The following is a 12,549-nucleotide window of genomic DNA, read 5'->3' on the forward strand; positions in this document are numbered from 1 at the left end:
AAAAAAGCCTAGGGAAACTGGATAGGACCAAGACCTTGATCACAAGTGAAACTCCAAATAGGTTTCCAGAAATAGTGGAAAGAAATAATGGGCATTTCACGATACATGGATAAAGAAGTCCTAAGAACTGAGTAAAGTGGCAAGAGTTTGGGAAGTCATGCAAACTCAAAATTTGCTTCCAGTAGTTTTGGGCCAACCCAACAATTGAAATTCTTTAGAATTTGTAATTGGACTGGGGTGGGAAGGTTTGAGGCATTCAGTGATTGGCAATATCAGTTGTTCAGTGATGTAAAAAGTTCCATATTATTCTTCCTATTTTTCAACATTTAGTTAACATCATAGAAGCCATTTAGCAAAAAAGTTTTTTTTAAACAAAATATCTGCCAAAGTTTCTTTCTAGACTTTTGGCAAGTGGCTATAGTTATCTATAAATCTGCTGTAGGTATAGTTACCACTAGTCTTCAAGGCTATATTTAAGCAAATTAGAAAAAGCACCTCTCCCAGAATGAATTAAGGATCAGATTTCATCTCCTCCTTATTCCATTAACCAGAAGATTTTATGCAGTGAGCAAACTGCAAAACTATACAGTGGCCCTGATTGTGGGTCTCCAGATTGGTAAATATGTGATACGCTACAACCCTAGATATAAATCCAATAAACCCTGTAAGGTCTACAGCCCTAAATTAGAACTTCTCAAGTCTGTCTTTAAATAAGGAAGACAAATTCTCTCTGTAGCTCTTAATACTCAACATAGGTGCTTTACAACCCTTTCTTTACATTAGGAATCCTTTTAGAGAATCTGATTAAAACTGTAGATTATCCAGGAAATACTTGTACATCCATGTACATACACCCACAAAATTTTATATGTGCTTTAAGAGGTTCACAGATCTCCTGACACCCATAGTTCCCTGTGGCTCCTGGATTAAGAGTTGATATTTTAAACTATCAAATTTAGTTTACTTAAATGTTCACCCACAGAAAAACTGAGATGAGAAGTTACAGAGATTTCGAAGCTCAGAGATCAACACAGAAAAGAACAATAAAGCCAACTCAGCAAGATTTGTTACGGACTCTGTCCATAGCAACAAATGTAGGAGATACCAGACACTGTACCAAAGTTTCTATACTAATGCCTTTCTATGTCACCTGAACAACAGATTTTATGAAAGTTATAAAGCTGGCAACTGACCATTTTTCCAGATTTAAATATCTAGAAATTTACTTTGTATGCTGTGTCATCACAAAAGTAATTTGAAGCAACTGAATTTCCTCCTTTGCCTTGACCTGTAAGAATTTCACAAATTTATTGCCCACTAGAAGCAAGTATATATTAACTAATATTACTTTGTATTTTATTTTGTTCCTTTTTCCCTTTTTCATACATTTTCTTTCATGTACTGTATATGTAAAACAATGGACGCACATCTGTAGTTTGTTTCAATTTTTTTGGAAAAAATAAGAATTAAGAAATGTAAGTTCTTTTAAAACGAATAAGAATGACTAAGAATGATATTAATATATGGATTCTTAGGAATATGTCAACAATAACAGGTCAGCATATCTTTTAAAAATCCACTAAACCTTTTGGGCGACTACTACCATGAAAATGAATGAAAAATAAATAAAACATCACAGAAGAATTACACCTCTGTGTTCTGAAGTCCCTTATCTTTTCAAAAATTTATGTACAGGACTTGGATTAATATCTATACTCTTCAATGTAGAATTCAACATCCCCTCCTCTGTGCTTCCATGGCACAGCAAATTGTACATCACCTACTGTAACAACAGTTACTATATTATAATCATGTTTCTATGTTTCACCTCTACTACTTGTAGAGCTTACTTGTGAACTGGGATCCTGTCATTCATCCTCATTTATCTGTGGCACCTAGCAAAGAGGGGCCACAGTAGCAGGTAAGTCAGTTAAAGTATTGTAATCCCAGTGGATGAAAGTTATGTATGTAAAATGACAATGTAAGAAAAGACAGAGTGGACAAGAAAGATTGATTCTAAACAAATATTTAGCTCATCAGAATTTTTATAACTTTCGCTTCAATTCTAGCTTTCTATTAAGCTCTGTGTTCCTCATGGAGAGACACCCTTATGGGCCTCCATATGGCTCACCCACATTCTCTTGAAAAGTCAGGCTAAACCTGGTAAGTATTTACTAATTATTGTTGAATGGATCAATCAAAGGCAACCCTGTACAGTAAGGCAAGTCCCAATGAATAGTGCATATGTGAATGTATATATATGTATGAATAAGGAAAATCAAGTATTTTTATCATATGCAGGACAATTACCTCTTTTTAGCACCTTCCTTCTCATGTCTCTTACTAGGTGTGTGATAGAGCGCCAAAGTATTTAAGGCAATGAATAGCTCTGATTGGTAGAAATGTGTGGATATTTGCACTTACTTAGACTTATTCAGATTTAAAAATCTTTCAAAAATGATTAAATGTATTAGTATTGTGCCTCCCTTTACTTTCTTATTGTGAGACCTTGTATTAGCTACTTACTCTGTGTCTCAATTTTTTTATCTGTAAAATGAAAATAATAGTTCCTACCTCACGGTAATGTTATGAAGATTAATTACATATGTAAAGCACTTAGAATAATGCCTGATACATAATAAACACTCAGTAGTAGCCATTAATAATATTTATTACAAAAGACAATTTCTACTCAAAGTCTGCAAAATGCAAACATTTTTAAGATATTACTTGAAAGTATCTGTTAGCTTATTTTTCCAGTAACACAAAAAGAAAAAGTAGTTTGATGGTCTTTAATATTAGGTTGAAATATATGAAAATAAATTATAGAAAAAAACAGGTATCAGCAAGTATATAGGGTTAACTTCCACAAATTATTTTTTGTTAGAAAAATTAAATATATTTCACTAAAATGCATTTAAAATAATTTTAAGAAATGGAAATTCAGCAAACAAATAAGCTTCCAAAAATAATTTTAAAGTAATTAAAATATTGCCTTCATAAGCATCTCTAGGAATACTACAGATTGAATGTTTGTGTGCCCTCCAAATTCTTATGTTAAGACACAATCCCCAATGTGATATTTGTGGGCAGGACCTTTGGGAGGCTCTGTTCCCATGAACAGAATTAGTGCCATTATAAAAGAGACCTGAGAGAGTAACTCCCTATCAACTTCTGCCATGTGTGGTTAATAGTAAGAAGGTGGCTGCCAATGAGGAAGAGGACCTCACCACACATGGATCTACTGGTACCTTGATCTTGGACTTCCCAGCCTCCAAAACTGTGAGAAATAATGTTTGTTGTTTATAAGCCACTCAATGTACGGCAGCCCGAATGAACTAAGATATGAAATATGGAAGAACTTGACTATACTACTGAAAAAGCAGTAAACACCTTTCTGGTGAAACACCGACTTTTTAACCAACAGGGTTCAACTTTTCTACTGGGATACTATATTTTCTAGAAGACATACTATATGAAAAGACTCTCCCCCAAATTAATGACTCATTCATTTGAAGACTGTTAGCCCAAATTATTACTTTCAATCAAAAAAATGCATTTATATAGATGCTTCTAAGGTTTCTAACATATAACTTTCATTTCCTTCTCATAGAGGTAAAGAAATATGCATAAGGATAGGTTGTTTCCCTGAAAGAGAAAATTAAAAATCCTGATTCTCAAATCTGAGAAACATGAATCATTCAAATGTAATCACTCATTAATTTGTTCACCGAACAAATTTTATTGAATGCCTATATGTTAGGTGCAGTACTGGCTCTGGGGTTGTCAGAGGCAAAAGTCATTTAGTCTTAAATTCAAAAACTAAGAATCCTCAGAAGAGACAAATTAAGTAGACAAAACAATAAAATATAATAAAAAATATAAAAGAATCTAGGAAAGGGACCAAGTTCAGATTTTTGGTAATGGGACATAGTATAATCCAGGAGAGAAAATAGCAAAGTATAAAAAACAAGGCGATGGCAGTCAGGAAAACTCAAATGAGTCTGTTTGGCTGGAGTGAAGGGTGGAGTTTTGCATGCACACACATGCTGACTGCTTTATACATCTATGTCATATTTATAACCTAATCAGGGTCACAGCAGATAACACAGAATAGGAAAAAACAACAACTCACCATGCTTTCCCCTAGAAATATCCACATACTGACACAGTCTGGGATGGGTGATCGTCTTAAGGATTTGAAATCGCCCTAAAATTTTGATGGAATTTGGTGTAAGAGGAAGTCCATTGCTTCCACAAACATCATGTGGCAGAGCTGAGGCAAAGAAGGTAAAGGCACCCATTTCTGCATCCTTCAAGGGAAACATTTTTGGAGTCCTAGATCTTCCAAGATAATCTGGAAAAGAAGAGAATTTTATGATAGATTAACCAAGCATTAAGCCAGTGTTTTCTCATCTTAAACATGATTTAACAACATGTAACTTGGAGGAAAATGCCGATCTGAACATTTCACAGTACAAGATATCAAAATTGAAAATTCCAAGATAATATCAAAGAGGAAAAACCACCCAACCATAAATTTGTATTGCAGCTCTAAATCAAAATTAAAGATTTTCAATGGAATAAATAGGAAAAGATAGAATATTCCCTCTTCAATGATGCCTGGCAGTTTTAAGAGTTTAGAGGAAGTTTATTATTGCATATTCTTATCAATAAGGCTCTTTTATTTACCTAAATCTTGAATAATGCCCCAGACCATCACGAACTTTTCCTTCTCACAGTGTGAGAGAAGTCAGGGAAGAGGAAATAGAGATAACAGCCAGAAACTTTAAATAACTAGGGACTCTACTAATAGTAGTAAGAATTAAACTAGATAACAAGACACTATAATGTTATTTAAATAACTAATCCATTTTTGCTTTTATGCTAGGTACTTTACATATGTTTTAATCCCCTCAACTATCTTGACAGGTATTACTGCCTCCTATATGAGATATGGATGTTGCATGTATATATACTAAGGGTTTCTATTAGTAGGGCCTCCAAAGCATATACTGCCCCAAAGTTGTATAATGGAGATTAAGAAATTTGCTTCAAATCAGTATAAATCACAAAGGCAACCACAACAAGAAAGTTCCCCCAACAAAAAGCTCTTTCCCACCCAAGTGTCTAACAAAAGACATGCCATTGGTCAAGCACTGCATTCTTCCCTTCTCAGCTCCCACAATAAAAATGTTGGAATCCTAAATCAAATATTAGAGTGCTTTACATGTGTGCCCAAAACCTCATTAAAAACATCAAAAAGAAATGTCTTAAAATGTACAAACTCATAACCAGGAAGAAAACAGAAAAGTCATGAGCTGATGAAAGATTTCAAAAAACACCTGTGATACATTTTGCATGTGGAAGAGTATCATCATAGAAAGCAAAAGAAACAAGCTACAATCAATAATATTGTCAAGAGGTATGCTTGGCCTTTACAGATTCAGAGGAGGTAAGAACAATGGTGAGCAGCAAGGAGAGGAGGGCTTCAAATGAGAAAGAAAATTTACAGGGCTGAAGAATAGAAGGGTCAGTTCTGCCACTGACACCCCCCTCCCCCGAATAACAAGCAGTTATTTAATCCTCCAAGCAAAAAAGATAAGATTCTACCCTACAGAAATTAAATAAATTGTGTCAGAACTACACTAAATAGCTAGTATGAACACTGATGATACAAGCAAATTCCTCTTAATTCTGGAACTTGTAGAACTCCAGTTAAGATCTGGGTAGCCATCCTAAAATGGAGTATGTGGGTCATCAAGCCTGTCCATATACAAAGCTTCCAGGCAGACTTCCTTAACTCTAAAATAATACACTGTCTAGGAAGCATCAGATAGTTGAGAAAAGACTACAGTACAAAGGGCAAAGGATAAAATATCCTCCTCCCCCTTCCCCCCCAAAAAACCTTCCCTGGGCAATCAAAATAATTTATGAAAAAAAAACAAACCCAGTATCAATTCTAATATATTTAGAAATATTTAAGAAGATATTATATCCATTATATAAAACAGGATGTTTGAAAAAACATATTTCACAAAAAACTAAAAAGAAACTGCATATATATATATATACACACACATATATGATAACCTTATTAATATTCAAGAAATTTCTCACTAAAATCCCATGAGAATTTATACCTGCCAGATAGTAAAAATTTAGAAATCTGGTAATATATAATGTTAGGAAAACATGGAGAAATAGAATTTGAGTTTGTATAATCACTTTGGAAAACAGTTTGACACTATTTTGCTATTACATTCCTGCAGGAACTCCTAGACATATACACCAGGGAATACATATAAGATTGATCAGGGTGGTTTTGTGCCTATTATCCCTAAACTGGAAACAACTTAGATATCCTAAGACAGGTGAATGCTAAAAGAAATTGTGGCATATTCATCTGGTGGAAGAGTATACACATTGGGAAATAAGCGAACTATATGAACATCTTTAACAAATAATGTTGAGTAGGGAAAAAAAGTCACACAAAAGTTAGGCCAATACTTAAAAAATTTGAAAACAAGAAAACCTAAATAATAAATAACTCAGGAATACTTACATATGAGGTAAGAACACATTCAAAAAGTAAAAGAATAAAATAAAAATTTAGAAGAACTAAGGATTAAAAAAATTTTTTAAATTCTTTTACACATCAAAAGGCACACCTGAGAAAATGAAAATCCAAACAAAAGATAGGGAAAGTATTGTTATATCTATATTTAATTATATAAAACATTTTAATAAAATATATGGATGTATATGTATATATGACAATAGACATATCCAGAATATATAAAGAATGCCAATGATAATGTCTCAATAATAAAAGAAAAACAATATGAAAATAGGCAAAAGTTATTTTTTTTAACTTTTTATTAAGGTATGATTGATATACACTCTTACGAAGGTTTCACATGAAAAAACAATGTGGTTACTACATTTACCCATATTATCAAGTCCCCACCCATACCCCAATGCAGTCATTGTGCATCAGTGTAGTAAGATGCAACAGATCCACTATGTGCCTTCTCTGTGCTACACTGTTCTCCTTGTGATCCCCCACACCATGTGTACTAAACATAATACCCCGAAATCCCCTTCTCCCTCCCTCCCAACCCACCCTGCAATACCCCTTCCCTTTGGTAACCACTAGTTCATTCTTGGAGTCTCTGAGTCTGCTGCCATTTTGTTCCTTCACTTTTGCTTCATTGTTATACTCCACAAATGAGGGAAATCATTTGGCATTTGTCTTTCTCCACCTGGCTTATTTCACTGAGCATAATGTCCTCCAGCTCCATCCATATTGTTGCAAATGGTAGGATTTCTTTCTTATGGCTAAATAGTATTCCATTGTGTATATGTAGCACTTCTTCTTTATCCATTCATCTACTGATGGACACTTAGGTTGCTTCCATATCTTGGCTATTGTAAAAAGTGCTGCAATAAACATAGAGGTGCATATGTCTTTTTGAATCTGAGAAGTTGTATTCTTTGGGTATATTCCAAGGAGTGGGATTCCGGGGTCAAATGGTATTTCTATTTTTAGTTTTTTGAGGAACCTCCATATTGCTTTCCACAATGGTTGAACTAGCTTACATTCTCACCAGCAGTGTATGAGGGTTCCCCTTTCTCCGCATCCCCGCGAGCATTTGTTGTTCTTAGTCTTTTCAATGCTGGCCATCCTTACTGGAGGGAGGTGATATCTCATTGTGGTTTTAATTTGCATTTCCCTGATGATTAGCAATGTGGAGCATCTTTTCATGTGTCTGTTGGCCATATGAATTTCTTCTTTGGAGAACTGTCTCTTCATATCCTCTGCCCATTTGTTAATTGGGTTATTTGCTTTTTGGGTGTTGAGGCATATAAGTTCTTTATATATTTTAGATGTTAACCCCTTGTCGGGTATGTCATTTATAAATATATTCTCGCATATTGTAGGATGCCTTTTTGTTTTGTTGATGATGTCCTTTGCTGTACAAAAACTTTTTAGTTTGATGTAGTCCCATGAGTTCATATTTGCTTTTGTTTCCCTTTCTCGAGGAGATGGGTTCAGGAAGAAGTTGTTAATGCTTATATTCAGGAGACGCTTGCCTATGTTGTCTTCTAAGAGTTTTATCGTTTCATGACTTACATTCAAGTCTTTAATCCATTTCGAGTTTACTTTTATACATGGGGTTAAACAATAATCCAGTTTCATTCTCTTACATGTAGCTGTCCAGTTTTGCCAACACCAGCTGGTGAAGAGGCTGTCATTTTCCCATTGTATGCCCATGGCTCCTTTATCATGTATTAACTGACAATATATAGCTGGGTTTATATCAGGGCTCTCTAGTCTGTTCCATTGGTCTATGGGTCTGCTCTTGTGCCAGTACCAAATTGTCTTGATTACTGTGGTTTTGTAGTAGAACTTGAAGTTGGGGAGCATAATTCCCCCTGCTTTATTTTTCCTTCTCAGGATTACTTTGGCTATTCGAGGTGTTTTGTGGTTCCATATGAATTTTAGGACGATTTTTCTCTAGTTCATTGAAGAATGCTGTTGGTATTTTGATACGAATTGCATTGAAGCTATAGATTGCTTTAGGCAGTATTGCCAAAAAATAGGCAGAAGTTTTAAATATATATTTTCACAAAGGAGAGCATACAAATAGACAATAAGCACACACAAAATTTCTCAACAGCATTAATCATCAGAGAAATGCAAATTAAAACCACAATAAAATACCATTTCACACCTACCAGAATGGCTAGAATTTGGATGTCTGGCAATAGTAAGTGTTGAAGAAGATGTGGAACTGAAGCTGAAATACTGCTGCTGGTGGGAGCATAAAATCATACATGAACTATGGAAAACTATTTGGAAACTGCTTTGAAGTTAAAAATACCCCAAACTTATGACTCATAAATTCTACTCCTACTAGGTACTTACCCAAGAAAAATGAAAATATCTGTCCATAATAAAAATATTTGTATGAGAATGTACATAGTACTTTTATTCATAACAGCTGAAAACTGGAAGCAATGAAAATGTCACACAAACAAATGGATAAACATGCTTTGGTATATTCATCCAATGGAATTATATTCAACAACAAAAAAGGAACAAACATGCCAAAATATGGATGTACCTCAAAAAATTATGATGACAAATTAGACACAAGGGAGTTCATATCCTATGACTCCATTTAAATTTAGTTCCGCAACAACAATTCTAAAGTACCATGATGAAAATGAAAATGCAGTGCCTTTGGCAAGGAGGATGGGACTGGACAGGGACACATGGGAACTTATGGAACAGTGCACATGTCCACACCTGAATGGGGCAGTGGTTGTCATGTGGATGCTTACATGTTATCAAAACTCATCACACTAGTCACTTAAAAATTAGTGTATTTTAATATATGTAAATTTCATTTAATAAAAAATGAAACAAATGAAAGAGAATATGAGAAAGGAGTAACTTTCAAAAATGAGGGTTTGGAAATTAAATAGATGATTACCAAATTAGAAGTGTTGGAAATAAAGTTGAGACAATTGTTCAGAACATGGAGCAAAAGGGCAAGTAAATAAAATTATATAAGAGAAAAGATAATAGACATAGTGAATCAAGCCAAGAATCCAACAACCAACTAATGGGAGCATTGAAAAAAGCATCTATAGGAAAATAAAGGAGAATAAATTATGACAGGTAGTAGAAAATACCCTACAGTTAAAGTGAAACATGTACCTTCAAATTAAAATGGGTTGTAATTTCAAGGAGGATAAATGAAAAAGACACACACTGAAACATTTATTCTAGCTCTTGTGAATGAGTTCACCGCAAGGACAATAAACTCACACCAAGACATGCCATTATAAATTTTCAAAGCATCAAGCATAATTAAAAATTTTCATTATTTCAGAGAGAAAACAAATAGTTCAGATATCAAAAAATTAAATTCACACTAGTATTCTCATATTCTTATAAGCAACAATGGAAGTTAGAAGACAGTAAAGCCTTAAAAGATTTGAAGAAACATAATTTTGTTTTCTACACTCAGCCAAACTATCAATAATAGTAGCAACATAATAATTTACAGTCGGGCAAAAAAAAATAAAATTACCAACCACAGGTCTTTTATGAATAAGTTTCTCTAGAGTGTATTCTACCAAAACAGAAAAGAAAACCAAACAGATGTGGGGTTAAGAAACAATGTAACTTACCCAAGATCAATGAACATAACCCAGGAGAGAAGTTGTACAAAAGGACTAGAATGTAATCTGTTCAAATGAACAAAGTGATTGGGCTCCAAGAGAAATGTCTTCAAGCAGAGAAATGATGGAAGCTTCTCAAACAAGAAACAAGAAGACATGGTGAAAAAAGCACATGATTGGAGGGGGTTGGTGAAGAAAGAAAGCACACATACCTTTTCCCAAAAAGAAAGCAGAAAGTCCTCTGTGAAAGTGAAGAGGGTTAAAAACTAAATATTAAGCATATGGTCTAAAACATAAAGCACTTAAATACAGCATAATTTTTTTGTCACTGGAGAGGAAGAAGAATCAGTTTGAAGTTAATATTACAAATCTTCGCCTGAGTGTGCCACAGGTGTCATGAAATTAAAACACTGGGAAGGAAATGTTTCATAGAATACTTCTTGGTTCTGCACTGAATATTCATAAAGCCATAATACAGTTTTAAACACATGAACAAAGCAAAAAACAACTGTAGTTAAGAAATATAGTGTAAATGTTATTAACCTTTACAACATATAAGCAAAGGTCCAGCTAAGGGAAGGTGGGAGTGGATGTGGTTTCTGTGGTGGTAAAGGAAAAAGCAGAGTTACTACTTTCCTCATTTTACCAAATAAGAAACCAAAATATATTTTCAAAAGTTGAGTGAAAAAAATAATAGTTTACGTACATTATTTAGAACTATAAAACTAATAAATATGAAAACAAAACATTGTGATAATTATTCAAACATTTGGAGAAGAGAGATTGTGGATGGTGTGGGCTATCTTAGGAAGTCAGTAAAAAGAAAAAGAACTGGCAGTTTATTATTCAACAAAGACTTAAAATTAGATAAGATTAAAACTGGTTATCTCTGAAAAACAGGACTGAGGGTAAGAAGGGAGATAATGAACTGTTCCATTTTGTTACACAATCCTTCTGTGCTGTATTATTTGATTTTCATTTTGATACCTCTATCACTTAGACAATTAAAATTCAAATAACCAAATAAAGATAATGCAAAAAATTAAAGTTAAAATACTAGTTAGCATAAAACACTTCATAAGTGTTCTGCTTCAACTACTTCCTGGATGGGATACATAAATAGCCTTAACACATAAAAGATAGCAAACACATAGATTTGCTTACACTTGGTGAGTGGAAGAAAGCTAGTGAAAAAAAAAACGAGCTGAGATGAGATAAGATGAGCAAAAACAATAATGTAAGCAGTTGGGTTTGAAAATTCCTTCACTCAACAATCCGGTGAAGCTCCTATTTTAAGTCAGTTGTGATTCCAGCGGCAGGGCCAGCAACTATGAACTAGACACAATTTCTGCCCTTGAAGAACTTGGAGTAAAAAATGGTCAAATGGGAAAATTAAAAATATCAGAAACAGAAAAAAAGACTTCATCATGAATAAAAACGCTTACACATTTCTTCAGTGGGCGAATAACACTTACTTTATATACGTTACCCCAAAAAGTTGTCTTTCTGTTCCAAATCAAAATCGGGACAAGGGGCCCTGAAAAGCAACCACTGAAACTCTAAAGTAACTTCCTTCCACCTGTTCACTTTCTCCTATTCCACAAGAAAATGTTAAATCTCGACAACTGACCAAACCTGTGAAACCAGAAACAAACCAAAGCAAGAGTTCGCATCGTGGTGAGTAATGGCGATTACACATTCTTTAACCTTCTCTTTGAGTCTTCCTTAGAAACAGTGATGCAGTCAGTGATTACTTTCAAAGAGCTGTCTACAGTTCCCAAAGGATTCAGGTAACCGAGTGCTGAGGGAAGACAGGCTCTAGCTACTGCTCTGCAGCAAGTTGCTCCATCAATCTGCTCCGTCTTTCAGCGAGGACAAGTGAGGCCACTCGCTGCACCTGACGTTCCTCTACCTCCCACAAGCCCCACCCACTACGACCCAGAAAACTGGGAAAACCTAATACCTGCCTCTGAGTCTGGGCGGACACAAAGAGCAGGGGATGGAGCTTCCACAAAGGGCCCCGGCGCGGTTGCTGTGGCTGGCGTCACCGCTAAGGCTAGTGCGCAAGGCCCTGCATTTCAGGTGCTTCTACAAAAGTGGCCGCTCCTGGAGCGCCGGGAGTTCAGATACTGCCCTTGCTTTGGAGCAAAGTCAGCCGGAGTTCCCAACTCGGAAACCGGCCGGGAAGGCGAGCTCAGCAATCTCCACTGACAGACAGCTCGCACCTCTTCCCCCACCCTTAACTCAGCCAGACTTTTTCCTCTGACCTCACGGCCTGCGCGACACAACACTAAGAAAAGACCCCAATCGCCGGCGTCTTGCCTCTTGCCCAATCTGGCAACAATATGTAGC

General features: G+C 35.2%; 1 protein-coding gene across 5 annotated transcripts in view; it reads right to left on the reverse strand.

The window, feature by feature from the left end:
* TBCK (TBC1 domain containing kinase) overlaps positions 1–12,430 on the reverse strand; it is a 223,602-nt gene extending 211,172 nt beyond the window's left edge. For 2 of the 5 annotated variants that reach the window (XM_057502510.1, XM_057502506.1), the window contains exons 1-2: positions 12,165–12,430; positions 4,136–4,357 (exon numbers count right to left, since the gene is read on the reverse strand). In XM_057502510.1, the coding sequence (XP_057358493.1) occupies positions 4,136–4,328 (193 nt within the window). In that variant the 5' untranslated portion in view covers positions 4,329–4,357; positions 12,165–12,430. Of the gene's footprint in view, positions 1–4,135; positions 4,358–12,160 lie in introns of all 5 variants that reach the window. The other 3 variants (XM_057502508.1, XM_057502509.1, XM_057502507.1) reach the window with 3 other exon arrangements.
* Between the last annotated feature and the right edge of the window lie 119 nt (positions 12,431–12,549).

Source organism: Manis pentadactyla, chromosome 5 (genome assembly GCF_030020395.1).
Source record: "Manis pentadactyla isolate mManPen7 chromosome 5, mManPen7.hap1, whole genome shotgun sequence".
Lineage (NCBI taxonomy): Eukaryota > Metazoa > Chordata > Mammalia > Pholidota > Manidae > Manis > Manis pentadactyla.